The 20305-nt window shown below is 41.4% G+C and overlaps 1 protein-coding gene across 1 annotated transcript in view; it reads left to right on the forward strand.

The window, feature by feature from the left end:
- STAC (SH3 and cysteine rich domain) overlaps positions 1-20305 on the forward strand; it is a 159208-nt gene that overhangs the window by 131672 nt on the left and 7231 nt on the right. The window contains exons 9-10 of the mRNA XM_027585755.1: positions 10328-10379; positions 10482-10619. Of these exons, the coding sequence (XP_027441556.1) occupies positions 10328-10379; positions 10482-10619 (190 nt within the window). The remainder of the gene's footprint in view (positions 1-10327; positions 10380-10481; positions 10620-20305) is intronic.

Here is a 20305-nt window from a genome sequence, read left to right on the forward strand (position 1 = left end):
CCAGTGCTCCATGCAGTATGTGCCCTCCTTAATACCCATCGCCAGGCTAACCCATCACCCCACCCCCCTACCCTCTAGAACCCTCAGTTTGTTTCTCAGAGTCCATCGTCTCTCATGGTTCGTCTCCCCCTCTGATTTCTCCCCCTTCATTTTTCCCTTTCTTCTCCTAATGTCCTCCATGCACGGACAACTCTTGGTTTCAACTCAGGTCATGATTCCAGGGCCGTAGAATGGAACCCATGTAGGCTCTACACTCAGCACAGGGTGCTTGTCCCTCTCCCTCCTCCTCTGCCCCTCCCAACCCCCCACACAAACCTGTGTGTGCATGCACTCGCTCTCTCGCTTTCTCTCTCTCAAATAAAGAAAATACTTTTTAGAAAGTAAAAGTAAGAATAATTTTATGGCATTTATCATGTAAATAAGCAGCAGATGTAAATAAATCCAAGTAAACACAAACCCCTAAAACATCTTAGGGAGTCTGAAATAAAGGATGGGGAGTAAGTAAAAGACTGATGGGTTCAGATGCATATTCTAGTGACCATATAATGCCTATTCCAAAGAATCCATTTTGGCTTCCCACATCTAAGTCATTTTCATTTTTATTAGTTCTCCCCAAACAAATTTATATGATAATGGCCATGTTTCATAAGGGGGAAAGAAAAAGGAAAGAAGAAGAATGCTTAGGAGCCAGGAGAGGGAAAAAGGGAACTGCTTTTCCAATATTATTAAATTCTAAGATACAAATTAGTTTCCACTTCAGTGTGTGTCCAAACATCTAAATGGGGGGGGAGGGTGGGCTTAAAAGAAAACTATTTTCTTTTGTAATCCCAAATAAGTATTTAGATTCTTGAATCGCCAGCCTCTTTCTTGGAATCAGCGAGTCTCGGATTTTTCCGTGGTTGAGTCTGAAGGAAACCAGGCAACCATTTGTCTCATTAGCGAATATTCACGAGAACCTCTGGAGATGGCATGGCCTGAATTCATCTCTTTCTGATTTTTTTCAAAGCACCACTTGAAATTGAGTTAAAACTGATTTTAACCCTTATGTGGCTGTTCTCGGGATTTGAATCTCTTCACCGCTCACCACATGGTGAATGAGCATCTACTTGGTGAGCAGTTTGCAGGCCCTGACCTCAAAGAGCTCAAGTGGTCCCCGGGCTCAGGGGGTTGGGGGGGGCGCAAAAGAGTAGACAAGAAAGCACACTTCAGTGTGAGGTCTTATGGGCGGGGAGGTAATTCAGGATGCCGCCACAGCACCTCAAGGAGACATCAAAGCAGCTGTGAGAGGCCAGGGAAGGCTTTGCAAAGAGGTAGCATCACAACCAAGCCAAGTCTCCCAGCAAGAGGGGATCCAGATGCCTGTGCAGCATGGTTAGTGAGCAGTCATTCTCCCTTTCCAGTAAGGAAAGGATAAGGAAGAATGGGTTCAATGGCAGAACATGAGAATGACTTTAAGAGGTAGGAGATGGGGGGCAAATATCAACCCCAATACAAAGAGGTGGTGCAAATTCACTGCCTGGGTGGGAGCATGTTTTCATAACTACATGCATTACAGTCCTCATTCTGGAAAGACTATCTTCAACTTCAGTAGAGCTAAGTGAATGGACACCTAGCTGTTTTAGTTCATATTCCAGTGAGACAGTTTATAGTTCTTTACCTTTGTGGGGGCCAATTGGGAGAACCAGGGCCAAGAACTGTCAGGGAGAAAGTAGAGGCTCAGGCTGGAACCCAGGGAGGCATACTTCTGGTCCACTGGTTTTTTTCTTACCCCACACTTTTCATCTTGCATTGACTGTGTGGATGTGCTCTCTAAAGAGGTTGACAATTCCTCCTTTTTTTTTTTAATTTTTTATTGTTATGTTAATCACCACACATTACATCATTAGTTTTGATGTAGTGTTCCATGATTCATTGTTTGTGTATACAATTCCTTCTAATCAGCAGATTGAGACAATGTATTAATTTATCCCGTTTTGGCCATTCATATCCCTTCTTAAGAGTTTATTACGATTGTTAAGTCTTGTTTTTAAGATCAGGAAGCTTGTGATCTATAGAATGTGTTCATGAAAAGTCACTCTAGTTCACTAATAATTTTTTTAAATTAAGGTAAAATCATGAGTCTATACAAATATAAAATGAACACATGTCAAAATTTTTATTTGACTCATTAATTAATGAGAGAACTAGCATAATGTCCCATCTGGTACAAAGGAGAATTCAAACATCACATATAACGTAGGCGATCAGGAGCGCTGACGTGAATTTACAAATGCGTGCCAAACTGGTCAGTCCTCAGGGGCAACAACTGGTTACATCCCACCAGACACAGTTCACTTGCATTTCTGGGGACGAGAGTCATTTGCATCATCACTGGTTTTCTACAAGTTGTAGAAAATATGTAAAATAGCCCAAAGACAATGAAAGAGGGAGATGGCCGGAAAGATGAGCTAGACACCCAGATCTGTAATATTTGTACCTGTTTCAAAGTCTTTCACAATTTTCCCAATTTTTCCTGATATCCTCTTGAGTTCTTTTCACAAATCTGTGAGGTCACCCAAGATATTCGTATTTGATAGAGGATAAAACTATGGCTGGGATTGTTAAACCTCTTGTCACCAGCCCTAAGAACCTCCTGGAGAATATTATTAAAATAGAGATTCCTGGGTTCCCCCCAGGTCTAGACGGTCAGATCCCACTTGGAGATCTGAATGGCTAAGTGTTCCCCTGGCTTCTGAGTATCTGCCAGACTTGAGAACAGCTGTGACATCCGAAGATACACAATGGGCCAGTGGCAGACCCAGGACCACAAGGCAGGCTTCCTGATGCTCGGTCATGTTCGGTACTCCGGTCCGCATCAAGGTTTCGGCCAGCCACTTGCGTGGCTGTGTCCTTCACTCTGTGAGGCTTTATAAATCCTTCATAAAATAAGAAAAGGAGAGCCCTTGAGACAGAGTAAGATAGAATAAGACTCCCTCGGTGTCTCGTTTCCATTCTCTAAGTGCATTACCGCTTGGCAAATGCATCAACTTAATTAAAACTAAATGTAATTCTAATGCACCAATTTGATTTAAAAATAATCTTCACAGTCACCAGGACATCAAAATGCAATTAAGGCTATTTGAGGAAAGTCTCTGATGCATATTATGTTCCGAGGCTGCACTATGTCAGGAAGCCCAGACCCTCCTGAATGCCACTAATGTGCTCAGCAGCAATCCTCTCACTCAGATGCCTCTTCCAATTAGGTTCTGGAGAGCATGATCCGGGACAGTTCAGGAACATTTACCAAATCCCATCCAAATGGCCCTTTAGCTGAATGCTTTTTCTCCAAGCCGCTCCCCAGACTTGGGGAAGCGCAGACAGTCTCACGGATGCCAGGATTAAGACAAAATCAAACTGCGGATTCAGGAGTTCCTCGTTACCTACCCGTGTGCTCAGACTGTAAAAGGCTCTGGACCAGGACTATGGAAATTGAGAAGCGGGTCTAGCAAAAAATTAAGCAGTAGATCTGAAGTTAATGGAGCAGTTTGGCTCCTTTTTATGTTTCCTTGACATGGTTTTTCCAGGACATCTCTTCCAGCTGAGTGACTCTGGTTGCCCTAAGACGGATTTGGTTTTTGTTCATTTGTTTGGTTTTGGTTGGTTGGTCCATTGGGTTTTGTTGTTGTTTTTGTTTGGTTGGTTCATTTTTTGTTGTTGTTGTTCCTAATGAATAGAAAAGGGTAATAAATACTAAAGATATCTGAAAAATACTTGGCAGAGTCAAATGGGCAGTTCTCATGAGTTTCACAGGGCTTGGGTGGTTTAAGAGACAGCTTGATTTAGTGGCATTAGTAGTGGATTCACATCCTGCCTGTAACTGGTGAAGTCTCTCCGAACCTTCTTACTTGTGTGCAGATGCAGCTCGCCATGCCTGCTTCATTCAGGGACGCTGCTATCCCTCTCCAGACTAGTTGGCTGGCCTCCTCCACTATTCCAACACCTCCGTCGCAATCAGCGGCTGGAGCTCCAGCCCGCAGCCCTTGCCGCACCTTTCCCGTCACTACCTGGGGTGGAGGGCAAGAGGGAGGGGCAGATGTAAAGAGAGAAAAGCTTTACCGAAGCTCTGAATCACACTGAAGCCCCTTGAGAGGCCAAAGATGATCTCATGAACCAACCGTCCCTGCCAAAATCCTAAGGGAACACCCATTTGAAAGGCAATAATCACTAGATCTTCTTATTTCCAAGTGAAAAAAAATTACACTTTCAGGAAGAAATTAGAACTTCCAAGCCCTTAATGTATATCAGTCAGGGCGAAAGCCTTCCACATATGCATTCTCATCCAATCCACACAGCAACTATGCAAAATAAATATAGTTTATTAAGTACTTGCTATGTATAGTATAAGAGTTATATAAATATCACTGAGGTAGCTGAGTGAATGAAACATATATGTTGGGATTTGGGGGGGGCGTCAATTCCACATTTGTTTGTCCCCTCCCCCCCACCAGCATATTTCTTCTCATTCACTGAAAAGCCTTGGTGTAAATTACTAGCTTCTATGTCTTTCCCCTTTAAGGGTACCGGCATCGGAGCACCTGGGTGGCTCAGTCAGTTAAGCATCTGCCTTCGGCTCAGGTCATGATTCTGGAGTCCCAGGATCAAGCCCCACATCGGGCTCCTTGCTGAGCAGGGAGTCTGCTTCTCCCTCTGCCCCTCACCTAGCTCATACTCTCACTTTCTGTGTCTCTCAAATAAATAAATAAAATCTTAAAAAAAGAAGAAAGAAAAGAGTACCAGCATCTTACTAGAATAAAATCTCTTAAATATTTAGAGAAAAAAAAAAAGTACCAGCATCTTGAGGGCAGTAATTACGTCTTAACAACAATACCAGCCACCATCTGTTGTGGGCTTATCGAAACATGCTGTAGAAGTGTTACCTCACCTAATCCTCAAAAATATTGATTAGCTAGATACTATTATTTTCCTCACCTTACAGATAGAAAAACCAGTGCTTAGAAAACTCTTCTCATTTTGCACACTCAGCACACACACAAAACCTACCATGTCACAAGCATTCAAAAAATACTTGGATGTCCTATAATTTCCTTTGGCTCAATAGGCAGAGATGGAGGAATAAAGAAAGACAAATGTCATTTGCTTTCCAGAATATTCAGTATATCCCAAACATTGTGAAAACAAAAAGGGCCCAGAACATCCTTCCTTGTCCCCATGCCTCCCGATGGAGGGCCAGTGTGAAGTCTCAGGTTGTCTGAGACAGTGGAGAAGGGGCTTCTCAGATGCAGTGACCTCTTCAGGAAGGTGTCAGTATCTGCACTCCTAGGAATCTCAGGGCCTCAGAACAACTCCCCCTCCACCCTCCAGAAGCCCACCCCTAGAAGACCAAACCATGGCCATAACACCTTGCAGAAGAGCTCCCTGAAGCTGGCTGGGCTCAGGTGGCATCATCCATATGCTCAGTGATACTATGCCCTCTAAGTCCCCAAAACCAGTCTCCCTGGTGGTGGGAGAGAGAGGTTCCTATGTCCAAGTGCAAAGCTGAGGAATGAGGGAGGCAGAGAACTGCTGAAAATGAACCAGAGAGCAGCCATCCAGTTCCCACCCATGGACACAAACACACACACTCACGGATCAACGTTGTCCCCTCGCTGTTGAGCCATGATTCGGCAGTTGGCTGTTCTTACTCTATTCCTACTCTTGAGGGTAGCGCACAGTTCCCTCATCGTGTCAGGACTTTCCAAAAATCATGATATAACCAACCCGAAAATCATCCTCTGGATCCAAGACCAATGTTACTGAGCAAACCAAAAGAAAAGGCCAGCTACAGTGCTTTGATCATTCTGCGCCAAAGAGGAAACTGATCCCTTTACTGTTTATGATGTACATATGTTGTGTACATGTATCATTCTTGTGTACAGTACAGCAAAATGCTTACCTGAACTTAGGATGCTCTGATTGAATTAAGCAAAGGGAATCTTTTTTTAAATATTTGGGGGCCTGACAAGTTCATCACCAGGAATTTAGAAATATAGTTACATTATAAAATCTGTACATTATGGATCAGGAACATAAGGTCTCCTGAAAGAAAGACAGGAACTGTTAGACCAGAGCAGGACTCTGGAGTGTGAGACCCCAAAATGAGAAAGAACTGTTCCATGGAGAGGGGCCTGGTGGGCCACAGAAGCATGAAACGGTTGAAGGCAAAGAGTCATGCACTGGCATGCCAGTGTCCATCCTAGGACCAACCAGGGGAAGAAGGATTTTTAGGTATTAGGCCTCCATTCCTCCAGGAACAATGGACAGGCTCTCCCTATGTGGAGCAAGTGAGCAGAATGTTTGCACTTAGTTCTTTGATGGCAGGACATAGTGCACCAACACCATGGCCAGGAGAAGAGAATGAAGTTGAGAACCGATTGAGTAGAGAACTTACGGTTGGTAGTGGAGGGCAGCCACCCAGGGCCACCCAGGCTTGCAGCTGGAAGTCAGGGGAAGAGCGCCCTCAGGCTGTAGGGGCAGCTTACATATATGGCCAGCAGCCGGGGTTAGCTGGTTTCCCAGGCTCCCTGTGGATTAGCGAATTTGAATAATTTCACAGGTTCCAGGGCATAAGGGCTGTCACTCGTTGTCTGGTACCGGGCCCCAAAAGCAGGTAGGGCTGGGGCTGGTGTGTCATGGCCTGGACTGTGAGAGTCTGTGGGGAAGTGGTTGAGGTGTTGACTTAACCAGTTGCTTAAGGGGAACTGACTGGCCTCTAGCTAGAGTTTCAAAACTGAGTCAAGACACCTCTTAAAAAATAAATTAAAGGGGTGCCTGGGTGGCTCAGTTGGCTAAGCGTCTGCCTTCGGCTTAGGTCATGATCCCGGGGTCCTGGGATCGAGTTCCCCATCGGGGTTCCTGCTCGGCGGGGAATCTGCTTCTCCCTCTCCCACTCCCCCTGCTTGTGTTCCCTCTCTTGCTGTGTCTCTCTCTGTCAAATAAATAAAATATTTTAAAAATTAATTAAATTAAAAACATGATATTACCCAGAGTGGTTTTATCTTGCTTGCCTACTCGGATTCACAGGCCTGGGCCCCATGAGTTGCAGGTGCCATGGAACAAGTGCCGAGATTGATGGGTGATGCAGGGCAAGGGGCAGGACGAACCCCACGGGCCACGGGTTTGCTGACCGAGATGTCAGAGCATTGCTGTCTTGGATTCAAGTGCTGCCTGGGGCATGATCCTGCCTGCAGTGAAAAAGAGACATTAGCTGTCTCCACCAGATGATTAGAGTAGTTGGCCAATATCAAGCGTCTACCCTTATGCTTTATAACTGCATCCCATCTATTCTCTTCATAGCCCTTATGATAATTTGCAATTATATATTCATCAGAGATACAGATTACCTTCTTTTTATTATTTATATTATTAAACGTTGTGTTATATATTTGCTTATTTGTATCCATCTTTCTCACTAGAACATTAACTCCAGTGAGGATGTTATTCTCCAAAGAATACCCAGAATCGGCAATCTGGAATATTTGTTGAATGAGTCGGTAAACAAAAAAAAAAAGGAATAAATAGTTGAATGTAACTCTCCTCCCTCACTAAGCAATTTTCTGGTCTTGGCAATGTTCTTTTATAGCATAAGACAATCCCTATCACACTGTCAAGAAGGTGTCTGGTATTGATCATAAAATTTTAGCTTGTGTTCCAGTGAGTGCCTTATTCTTATATGTGGTTTAGTTACCATGGGCCATATGCTCAGGGACAGCCCACCTTTGGCCATGGTAAAGAATGAGTCTCTATCTAGACTGTAAAACCAGCGGTTGGATCCAGGCAGCATCCTTTTTCACTCTTAGGAAAAGGTGCCTCCCCCCACCTCCAGCTTTATTCCTTACTTCCCGTTTCTACCAAGCCATCAGCAAAGTCATTGGACTTGACGCTAACACACGGTTTCTTTAGGTTATTAGGTTAAGTAAAATCTGCTGGAGCTAGAAAGTTTTTTCTACATCAGCTTTCATCCTTGTTGCTTAATTAAATCCCTCACCTGGGAAAAGAGTGATTTTCAGCCATCTTGCTTTCTGTGGCTTCAGCACAGAACTGTGACTGTTGAAATACCAAAATGCCACTTGTGTTTAATGCTTCAGGTGCAACAAGCCTGTTCTATTTGGAATCCCCTACAAAGATAGATATTAACTGAGAATTGAAAATGACAGCAAAATAGATTGAATCAGAATGGCAAAATGAGCCCACGGATCTACTTCCTCTCTTGCTCCAATCCCTTAAAATATCAGAAAATATATTTTTTTAAGAATACCTCCATTACAGTACTAGAAAACAAGAAATAATAGTATCAAAGACCCCCAAATTGTGAGAAGTTCCTGGCAAACTACAGCAAATAGGGGCACATTCAAGGAGACACTGAACTTATAGCAAATTAATTGAAGAACATGAGGGTGTCTCTGGTGGCTTGATTGCATGAATGACCCAAATTCTTCACCCTTTCCTGTACCATGCCATTTGCCATGGGACTTTACAGTTCCTGTCACCACATAGGTGGAGCCCCTGTCCCATCCCTTGAGTCTGACTGGCCTCATGACATGCTTTGCCCAATAAAATGAGGCAGAAGTGACAATGTATCAATTCCAAGCCTGGCCTTGGAGGCCTTAGGTGTTTTGCATGTTTCCATTTGCTGCTTTTAAAATTCTGGCATTGCCATGAATGTGCGAATTAGCCTTCTGGGGTATGAGAATCAGGAAATATGGCAAAGTCTCCCCAGTCATCCCAGCCAACAGCCAGCCAACACCCAGGCATGTGAGTGAGCCATTGTTTTGTGGCTGTCTGTTACACAGCATTATCATAGCAATATATGACTGATACAGACTCCCAGCTGTGTTCATGACACCACATTACTGCTTATAATGAGCAATAGGCAGCAATGGTGTTTGACTCCAGAATCAAAGGAACACCTAAACTCAGAAGAAAGGGAACTCATGCCTGAGGGAGGGCTCCTTTGTGAGCACAGAAGTCTGAGAAAGACAAAGAGCTGTGTTTCAATAACTCTAGACCCCAGACCATCTAGAGAGCAGGGGGAGGGAAGGAAAAGGCAGCTGTACTTAACAGGAGAATAAACTGACCTCTCCCTCACCAAGGTTAAGAGAGAGCCCTGCCCTGTTTTAGCATTAGAGTATGGTAGGAGGCTTCAGGCTGCTTGCCTGCTACATTTTCAAGCATCTAAAAATGAGATGGTAGGAGGCTTCAGGCTGCTTGCCTGCTACATTTTCAAGCATCTAAAAATGAGATGCCCCAATCGACCCACCCTGCTCTCTTAAGCAGAGCCTGAAAGTAGTCCTTGTACTTGGGAGAGAGACACAGTGCAGAAGCAGATGCATGTAATAGCAGAGAATCTCGCCCAGCTTTCCACACCCATCTACCTCTGTGTTCAGCCATTAATGTAAAGAAACAACCAAAAAATACAGATGTTGAAGAAAATTCCTTGACAAGAAGGAGAAGCGATAAAGAGGAGGCCAACCAATTCTAGAGGAAACGAAGAATTCAATAAAGGAAAGAAATATTGTTTTAGGGCCCCTGGGTGGCTCAGATGGTTAAGCGTCTGCCTTCAGCTCAGGTCATGATCCCAGAGTCCTGGGATCGGGTCCCTCATCGGGCTCCCTGCTCCTTGGGAGCCTGCTTCTCCCTCTGCCTCTCTCTCTCTCTCTCTCTCTCTATGTGTCTCATGAATAAATAAATAAAATCTTAAAAAAAAGAATATTGTTTTAAAAACATAATAATATCCTCAGCCAGATCTATTATAATATGACATCCATAGCAGAAAGTGGCAAATATGAATAGGAAGCTTCCAGAAATAATAAAGAACCCTTCTCTATATGTAAAAATAAAGCTCATATTGAGGCAACTATGCGGTTCATTCAGTTAAGCACCTGACTCTTGATTTCAGCTCAGATCAGGATCTCATGGTTATGGGATCAAGCCCCGAGTCAGGCTCTGTGCTCAGCATGGAGTCTGCTTGAGATTCTCTCTTTTCCTCTGTGTCTACCTCTTCCCCTATGCTCACTCTCTCTTTCTCTCTCTCTCAAAATAAAGAAAACCTTTCAAAAAATAAAGCTAGTATTATTTTTTAAAATACAGCGTGGAAATAATACTTGTTTTGAATGTATAACATAACTATTTTCATGGGTGGGAAGAACTGAGAAAAAGTCATGTTTATTTTACTTCTATTTATTTTAGGATTATTTGTATAAATGAAAAACTATTACTTGTGACTCTGAAGTGTCATCTTTTTCTCCCCCCCCCCACCGTCCCCACTTAACCTGTTCATTCTTCATTATAGGCCAGGAGACATGATTACTCTTCTAGAAGACACCAATGAAGACTGGTGGAAAGTAAGTATTTCTCTTTCTTTAAAAAAAAAAAAAGAATCCCTTGGTAACTGTAATTACAACAAATGCTAGAATTGTGGATGCATGCCTCCTTTTTCTTTTCAGGGGAAAATTCAAGACAGGATTGGCTTCTTTCCAGCCAACTTTGTTCAGAGAGTACAACAAAATGAGAAGATTTTTAGATGTGTTAGGACCTTCCTTGGGTGTAAAGAACAGGGGCAGATGACACTGAAAGAGAATCAGGTGAGTAAAGCATGCAAGCACATACCAGGTACGACCAAAACAGAGAAACAATCACTAATAAACATAACAATACACATAAATCTGAATGAATGGGGTCATATTCAAAGTATTCACTTTAAGAAAAGATAATACTCACTCTGGTGGTATTATGTAGTGTAGTAGAATCTAAACCTGCAAAGCCAGAATGTTAGGAAGCTCCTTTGGTGGTATCTGTTCACAAGAGGAAATGTACATAACGTTATAGCAGTAGGGTAAGGACATCTATCTGGTCCTGGTCCTTTTCTCTGAGGACCGCTGGTTTCTGATGTGGACACCTACTCCAGTTTGGGCTCTGTGCTGTTCTCCACCAATGTGTGGTTAATTTTTCATAGTTTCTTGGGAATACTTTGTTGTTACTTGCTGAGGATTCCACAGTTCATTGCATTTGCCTCCAGTCACAAAGGCCCTTCTAAGTAAGGTCTCCTTGTCCAGACTCTAAGCTTCTGCCTTTTCACTGGAATCCAAGACACCTTCACATTGCTGCATAAAACATAGTCAGGACATAAGTAACCAGGAACTGTCTCACACCAGTGCCCAGATGTCTCCGTACATCTAATCTAGAGGTGTCTGGCGCCATCTTGCTCTAGTGCCATGTTGACACTGTCAGTTTCCTGAGAAGTGAGGTATGAACCCCTTGCACATGTATGTCTTCAAGCTCCATGCTTCTTGCTCCCCCATCTCACTCCTGGAATATTGACAGACACAAAAGGACAAGACACATGGTCAGATCTTTGTCCTAACTCTGCCTCTCTTTGCCTTCTTTCAGCAGAGAGAGGGCTTCCTACTGCCCCTTCTTCTCTGACTCCAACTTCCTCATGTCAGATCCTAGATCCTCACTATAAGGTATAATAATACTCTAAGACCTCCACGTTTGCTCTTGGTGTATCTGGGGATGATTTGAGAAATCAGACATTAGAAATTTCTTCGGTCTCCTAATAAAGTCTCACAATTAACTCTGATTTCCAATTTTGGAAGCCAAAGCCTTGAATTTCTTTCTGTCTCCACTTTTGGTATGATAATTCTAATACTTCCTAAGGCAATTAATGCCTCTGGTTGGAAATGGTGAGGTTCACCCTACAAAGAGGTACAAAATGAAAAATGTATTAATAATTTTAATACTATCCCAGGGTGCCTGGGTGGCTCAATCGGTTAAGCTTCTGCCTTCGGCTCAGGTCATGATCTCAGAGTCCTGGAAAAGAGCCCCACATCAGCCTCCCTGCTCAGCAGGGAGTCTGCTTCTCCCTCTGACCCTCAGATAAATAAATAAAATCTTTAAAAAATGATAATAATAATTTTAATACTATCCCTGTTCAATAGCATTGCCCAAAACACATCTTAAATGTCATTTTTGTAATTGCCTACAAAGATAGTTTCTAAGTCCCATAAGACTTTATATTACTTTATATTTACATTACTTTATATCTGATTTATAATCTTTAAGTACTGGTTTACCTAATCGTTCAACAATTTTATATGCCACATGGAGTGCCAAATGCTTGATCATCTTCAAACTAACAAGTACACCCCCAAAGAATAATGATTTACATTCTCTTTATGGCTATTTAAAAGAAAATCCTTTATATCTAGCCCCTGATTCACAGAGAGGAACAAATTAATACAGTCCTAGACATTGCCACAGTGATAATTATTAAAAGTATCATCATTATTATTACTTACTATTTATGTCATACATATATATTTATAAAGCATATATACCTATGATATTTTACTTGAGATCCCACACATGCCCTAAGAATTTTATTGATTAATTATTCACTATTTATATTTTATAAATGATGAAACAAAGGCTCATAGAGGTTATATGCCTTACTCAAGGGGGCAAAAACCTGGTAAGTAGCCAGGCTGGAACTTCCTTTTTTTTTTAAGATTTTATTTATTTATTAGAGAGAGAGAGAAAGAGAACGAGCAGGAGGGAAATGAAGAAGCAGGCTCCCCGCTGAGCAGGGAGCCTGACATGGGGCTCGATCCTAGCACCCTGGGATCATGTCCTGAGCGGAAGGCAGACGCTTAACTTACTGAGCCACCCTGGCACCCTGAGGTTAGAACTTAAACATAGGTCTGCAAACTCCAAGCCAGTGCTTTCCACTGAGCCATGTGCCCTGGACAATGTGGAACCAGCTTGGAGCAGTACAGCATCATTTGCATAGGTTGGCTCCCAGGAAGGCAAATGTTATAAAGGCAAGTATCTTAGGACCAGAGAGCCCCTTGGGAATAAATCCTTGCTTCTATAAGTGCCCTACTGGGTCATCCTTGAATCCAGGCAATGGAATCATCCTCGTCAGATGGAGACCATATCTCTAATGCCACACACATACCCCACACAGCAAACAGGCACTTTTCCCATGCCAGTGCTTCTCCAATTGTACTCAACTATATCATCCCTGTTCCAAAAACTTGGAAGGTCTTTTGAATGAAATAAATTCAAGAAGGATATCCATCTTTATTGGCAAAGTGTTATTAAATATTTTGCTAGCATGTTTGATTTTTTTCCTCAGAATAATCTTGTGCTTCCCCACTTGAAACTGAACATTGTTTTATGTTGTTAATATACAAGTTAGTGAAATCAGAAGCAAATTAAAATTTGCTCAACTTGATCAATTTCTAGAAGCAGAACATCCACTCAGTGACTCTTACCAATTCCTTGGCTGTAGTCCCCAAAATGGTCTTTTCTGTGAATGGGCTCACACCTGCCTTTTCCACTCTCATGGTTGAACTGCCATCTTCCAGGATGGGGGTGGGTAGGGGAGAGGCAAACAATCCAACCTCTTCAATTAGACATGTTCAAGACACAACACAGTATTTCAGCCTAAACCAGGAACCAAATGGATCTGCCCATAATCCTTTAAAAAAGTTCCATAAGCCCTGATATTTCTGAGAGTGTGGTTTGGACCACCTGAATCATAATCACCTGGGAGCTTGTTGAAAACTGGACTCCACCCCAGACCTGCGGAAGCAGAACTTCTCAGGGAAAAAGCAGGGAATCTTTCTCTTTATAAACTCCCCAGGATCAAAGCTGAAGTTTGAGAATGACCTTCACTTCCATTCTCTCACTTTTAAATCCTATAGTAGTCCTGTGACAACTGAAGGCACTTTTATGTCCAGTTACATATGGATCAACAAAAGGCACTGAGGTCTCTAGCCCTACACAAATTCTCTATTTTCAATCTTTGGCATCAACGTGGCAACCAATTTTGGAAAAATGTCAGCCACTTGAAAGAAAATGTACATTTTAAAGATCTACTATTGAGAAAAATTTTTTAAAATTTGGCTCCACTTTAGTGTCCTACTAAACCTTTTAGGCGTAAAATTTCAAAACATACTGGTCAAAATGAGGAGAGTGTAACATAGTAGCAAGAACGCGGATTCTAATGTCCTATAGAAAGGGATCCATATCCTGTGTGATTTTGGCAAAGTAATCCCTGAGTGTCAACATTCTTATCTGTAAAATCGGCATAGTAGCACCTCCCTCTTGACATGGGGTGAGGGTTAAACATGATCCCCTGTGTAAAATGCCAGCACAGTGCCTGGCCACCACCAATGTTTAGCAAGGTCCCCATGCTACCATCATTGATTCAGAGTGAGTTCCAGATTCGTCTGCAATGGCCAATGCCACCTAAAATTACCTAGTAAGCATCAGAAGATAGCCAGTATGATATTTGCAACTCTAAAAATATGAAGAGACAAATGCTCTTTAGCAGGGAAATAGAAGAAATTTGATTCTGAAAATAAATGCAGTGCATCTCTTTGATCAAATCACATTTCTACCTCTGGAGTTAATACGTCTTATAATTATTTTATTATTTTTTCACAGAGCTCTTGTTTCCAAAGAGAATCAAGTTAGCCTTTTGTTATGAACACAACTAGAGTTTGCACTAATGCCATAGTATGTTTTTTTCATTTTTAAAATTCAAAAAATGTCCTTATTAAATCGACTTTAAATACCATAAAAGTATTTCTTGAAATTCATCCATAGTTCTGCCATCCCAATAGAACTGTTTTTATTGATTCTTTGTGTTATGTCAAAGCTTTAAAGAAAAATAAGCAAATTATTTTTAAATTACAAAACCAAAATGCATTTATTGTGGAGAAAATTTGAAAAATACAAAAAAAGTATAAAGAAGAAAATAAAGATAGCAGGTAGTTCAAGCATCAAGTTATTATTGACATAAACAATTTGGTATATTTTCTACCAAAATTTTCTTCTAATTAATATTTTGGTGTATCATATTCTATATAGTGTTCTAAGTTTGTTTTTTTTAACTTAGTCACTAAATGTTTCTCAAACAGTTTTTAACAGTTCTATAACATTTTATCACATGAGCGTTTGGCAAACTATGGCTTATTGACCTATGGTCAAATCTGGTCCTGTTTTTAAGACAGAGTTTATTGGAACAGAGCTACATTCATTCATATGTGTATCATCTGAAGCTGCTTTCACACTGGAACAGCTGAGTTGAATGGTGGCAACAAAGACCATATGGCCTGCAAAGCCAAAAATATTTACTATTTGGTCCTTTACAGGAAAAGTTTTTCAACCCCTAGTCTAGATGTACAAGAATGTGCTTCAGTATTCCCATTATTGGATATTCCATTTTAGTTTTTTTTTATTATTTTAATTTTATTTTTTTATTTTTTTATTTTTTATTTTTTTAAATTTTATTATGTTATGTTAGTCACCATACAATACATCATTAGTTTTTGATGTGGTGATCCACGATCCATTGCTTTCGTATAACACCCAGTGCTCCATGCAGTACGTGCCCTCCTTAATACCCATCACTGCGCTAACCAATCCCCCCTCCCCCTTCCCCTCTAAAACCCTGTTTGTTTCTCGGAGTCCATAGTCTCTCATGGTTCATCTCTCCCTCCGATTCCCCCCCCCACTTCATTTTTCCCTTCCTTCTCCTAATGTCCTCCATGCTCTTCCTTATGTTCCACAAGTAAGTGAAACCATATGATAATTGACTTTCTCTGCTTGACTTATTTCACTTAGCATAATCTCCTCCAATCCCATCCATGTTGATGTAAAAGTTGGGTACTCATCCTTTCTGATGGCTGAGTAATAGTCCATTGTCTATATGGACCACATCTTCTTTATCCATTCATCTGTTGAAGGGCATCTCGGCTCTTTCCACAGTTTGGCTATTGTGGACATTGCTACTATGAACGTTGGGGTGCATATGGCCCTTATCTGTGTCTTTGGTGTAAATACCCAGGAGTGCAATTGCTGGGTCATAGGGTAGCTCTATTTTTAAATTTTTGAGGAAACTCCACACTGTTTTCCAAAGTGGCTGTACCAACTTGCATTCCCACCGACAGTGTAAGAGGGTTCCCCTTTCTCTGCAACCTCTCCAACATTTGTTGTTTCTTTCCCTGTCCATTTTTGCCATTCTAACTGGTGTAAGGTGGTATCTCAATGTGGTTTTGATTGGAATTTCCCTGATGGCTAGTGATGATGAACACTTTTTCATGTGTCTGTTACCCATTTGTATGTCTTCTTTGGACAAGTGTCTGTTCATATCTTCTGCCCACTTTTTGACTTGATTATTTGTTTTTTGGGTGTTGAGTTTGAGAAGTTCTTTATAGATCTTGGATACCGCCCTTTTCCTGTAGTGTCATTTGTAAATAGCTTCTCGCATTCTGTGGGTTACCTCTTTGTTTTGTTGACTGTTTCCTTTGCTATGTAGAAGCTTTTTATCTTGATGAAGTCCCAAAAGTTCATTTTTGCTTTTGTTTCACTAGTTTTTGAAGATGTACCTTGAAAGAAGTTGCTGTGGCCAATGTCAAAGAGGTTACTGCCTATGTTCTCCTCTAGGATTTTGATGGGTTCCTGTCTCACATTGAGGTCTTTCATCCACTTTGAGTTTATCTTTGTGAATGGTGTTAGAGAATGGTCGAGTTTCATTCTTCTGCATGTAGCTGTCCAATTTTCCCAGCACCATTTATTGAAGAGACTGTCTTTTTTCCATTGCATGTTTTTTCCTGCTTTGTCAAAGATTATTTGACCATAGACTTGAGGGTCCATATCTGGGTTCTCTATTATGTTCCACTGGTCTATATGTCTGTTTTTGTGCCAGGACCATACTGTCTTGGTGATCACAGCTTTGTAATATAGCTTGAAATCGGGATAGAGGGAACATTCCTCAAGTTCTTAAACTCCATCTATGAAAAACCCACAGCGAATATCATCCTCAATGGGGAAAAACTGAGAGCCTTTCCCTTAAGATCAGGAACATGTCAAGGATGCCCACTCTTGCCACTATTGTTCAACATAGTACTAGAAGTCATAGCAACAGCAATCAGACAACAAAAAGAAATAAAAGGTATTCAAATTGGCAAAGAAGAAGTCAAACTCTCTTTTTGCAGACAACATGATACTTTATGTGGAAAACCCAAAAGACTCCACCCCCAAATTACTAGAACTCATACAGCAATTCGATAATGTGGCAGGATACAAAGTCAATGCACATAGATCAGTTGCTTCCTTATACACTAACAACACAACTGTGGAAAGAGAAATTAGAGAAACGATTCCATTTACAATAGCACCAAAAACCACAAGGTACCTCAGAATAAACCTAACCAAAGAGGTAAAGGATCTATACTCTAGGAACTACAGAACACTCATGAAAGAAATTGAAGAAGACACAAAAAGATGGAAAAATATTCCATGCTCATGGATCGGAAGAATAAACATTGTTAAAATGTCTATGCTACCCAGAGCAATCTACACCTTCAATGCCATCCCGATCAAAATTCCAATGACATTTTTCAAAGTGCTGGAACAAACAATCCTAAAATTTGTATGGAATCATAAAAGACCCCAAATCGCCATTTTAATTTTTTTAACTATTGGTAATTGCAGCAAACATGTTTAAACCAAAATCTTTTGCCATAATTCTGATTATTTCCTTAGGATAGACTTTAGAATTTATAGACAAATAGATAAAAGATTTTTACAGCTTTGATACATATGACCAAATTGTTTCCAAAAAGGTTGTGCCAATTTCTACCCATGTTAGCTGTTTATGAGAATACTCAGGTGACCCCCACATCCTTGCCAAAATTAAACATTACTGTTTTTGATGTCTGTCATTTTGATAGTTCAATAACATTTCTATTAATCTGCATTTCCTGGATGGTTAAGGAGGATGAAGTTTTATCACACATAATCAGGCATTTGTATGCCTTTTATGAATAATCTGTTTACAAAATTTGCCTATTTTCTTACACTGTTCTCTATCTTTTAAAAATATTTACATCTGGTCTACCATATGTGGCCAAAATTTCCGCAGTTTATCATTTCCCTTTTTATCTTAATGCTTCTTCCTTTGGGAACTTAATTCTTTGGTTGGATTGGCTCTATTTTACCATATTTCCCCTCTAGTTTTATTTTTTTTAATTTTTATTCTAATTCAATCAATTAACATATAATGTGTTATTGGTTTCAGAGGTACAGGTCTGTGATTCATCAGTCTTATATAATACCCAGTGCTCAGTTACATCACATGCACTCCTTAATGTCCATCACCCAGTTATCCCATCCCTCCACCCCCACCCCCCAGCAACCCTCAGTTTGTTTCCCGTGATTAAGAGTCTCTTATGGTTTGTCTCCCTCTCTGGTCTCATCTTATTTTATTTTTTCCTCTCTTCCCCTGTGATCCTCTATAGTTTTAACTTCTTGATTGCTTTCCACTTCATCACTCTCTACTTCTTCCTGAGAGAACATTTTCAGATAGTGCCCCACTTCCTTTAATATTCTGAAGTTTCAATACAGTCTTCCACTGCTGCTAACATAGATTGAATTTAATGTGTATTGTCTGTAATGTTTTCTTCTCAACCAAACCCCTTCCACCCAAAGAATGTTTTGATCCTTTCACCATGGTAGGCAGAACAAGAGCCCCATGTCCTCATCCCCAAAATTGAATATGTTGCCTCACATGGCAAGAAAGACTCTGCAGATGTGGTGAAGTTAAGGATCTTGAGATAGAAAATTATTCTGGATTATCCAGGTGAGCCCAGTGTCATCATAGGTCCTTAGAACAGGAAGACAAGAGGGCCAGAGTCAGAGAAGGAAATGGGAAGATAGACACTGAGGTCAGAGAGAGAGAGAGAGATTTGAAGATGCTATGCTGCTAACCTTGCAGATGGAAGAAGGATCCAGGAGCCAGGGAATGCCTCTTAGAAGCTGAAGGTAAGGAAACAGATTCTCTTAGAGCCTCTAGAAGAAATGCAGCCCAGCTTTTATCTTGATTTGAGGACTTCTGATCTCCCAAACTGCAAGATAACTTTGTGTTCTTTTAAGCCATCAAATTAGTGGTAAGTTCTTACAGCAACTATAGGACACTAATCCAGATTTCATGCAAAAGGGACTTCACAGTTGTGATTAAAGTTATGAGCCTTGTGATAGGGAGATGTCCTAGATTGTGTGGGCTGGCCAGCTCCAATAACTTGAGCCCTTAAAAGCAGTGAGGTATATCCAGCTGGAGTCAGAAAGAGATAGCAGGAGGGGGCAGAAGAGAGATGAGGCAGAGAGGTAGGTTGGAGAGAGATTAAATGTGAGAAGGACTCAACCCACACTTACGGGATCTGAAGACACAGGAAGGGGCCACAAGTCAAGGACTGCAAGCAGCCTCTAGAAGTTGAGGATGATCCCTGACTGACAGGCAGCAAGGAAACCGGGACTCAGTCCTACAACCTCAAGGAACTGGATTTAGCAACAGCCTAAATGAACCTGGAATTAATCCTCTCTTAGAGAAGTGGAAGGAAGGAAGGAAGGAAAAGAATAGGGCCTTGTTGACTCCTTGATTTTAGCCTTATGAACCCCAAAGCAGTGAAAACTAGCCAAGCCCGCCAGACATCAGACCTACAGAAATGTAATAAATTGGGTTGTTTAAAGCCACTGAGTTTGTGGTAATTTGTTACAGCAGCAAGAGCGAACTAATACACATCTCAGGTTACTCAAATTGAGTCAATTTCATAAGGTAGATTTTACTCACATAATGAGAGGTCTGGATACAGGGAAGTTCTGGGATTCATAATTCAGCAGCTTGATTCCATGGTCAGGATCTAGATCTTCCACCCTTATGCTCTGCCATCCTTGAAATATTAGCCTCGTTTTCTAGTGATCACAGATGGCTGCAGCCACTCCAAGAATCCCTTCCAGATGAAGAAGGAAATTTTCTTCTTAATGTATCTCTTTTAAGAGGAAAACAGACTTTCCCAGAAGTCCCCTAGAAGATATTCCATCCTGTTTCATTAGCTAGAACTGAGTCCCATGGGAATCGCTAGCAAGGAGAATCAAAACAGACTTGGACAGTTAGGATTCTCCTGAGTCAGGTAGGGTAGGAATGGACAACTGAACAAAAGTCTGGGCTCTGCTGCATGGGAAAAGAACAGATTATGACCACTGATATCAACCGACAGTGTCTGCCACAAATGATTTACTTATCCTAGAACAAAGAGTAGATTGGTGCAGAGCGGAGGATTTCCAGCTGAAAGATGAGTGGATCAGAGTGGGTCCAACTCAGCGTGCACTCATGGGTTTTCAGGTATCCTCAGCTGGGGGAGCAGGAATAACGCACGGCTCTTGTGCTAACTTCTGTTATCTGAGAGGCGTTTATCCA

This window comes from Zalophus californianus, chromosome 1 (assembly GCF_009762305.2).
Source record: "Zalophus californianus isolate mZalCal1 chromosome 1, mZalCal1.pri.v2, whole genome shotgun sequence".
NCBI classification, from domain to species: domain Eukaryota; kingdom Metazoa; phylum Chordata; class Mammalia; order Carnivora; family Otariidae; genus Zalophus; species Zalophus californianus.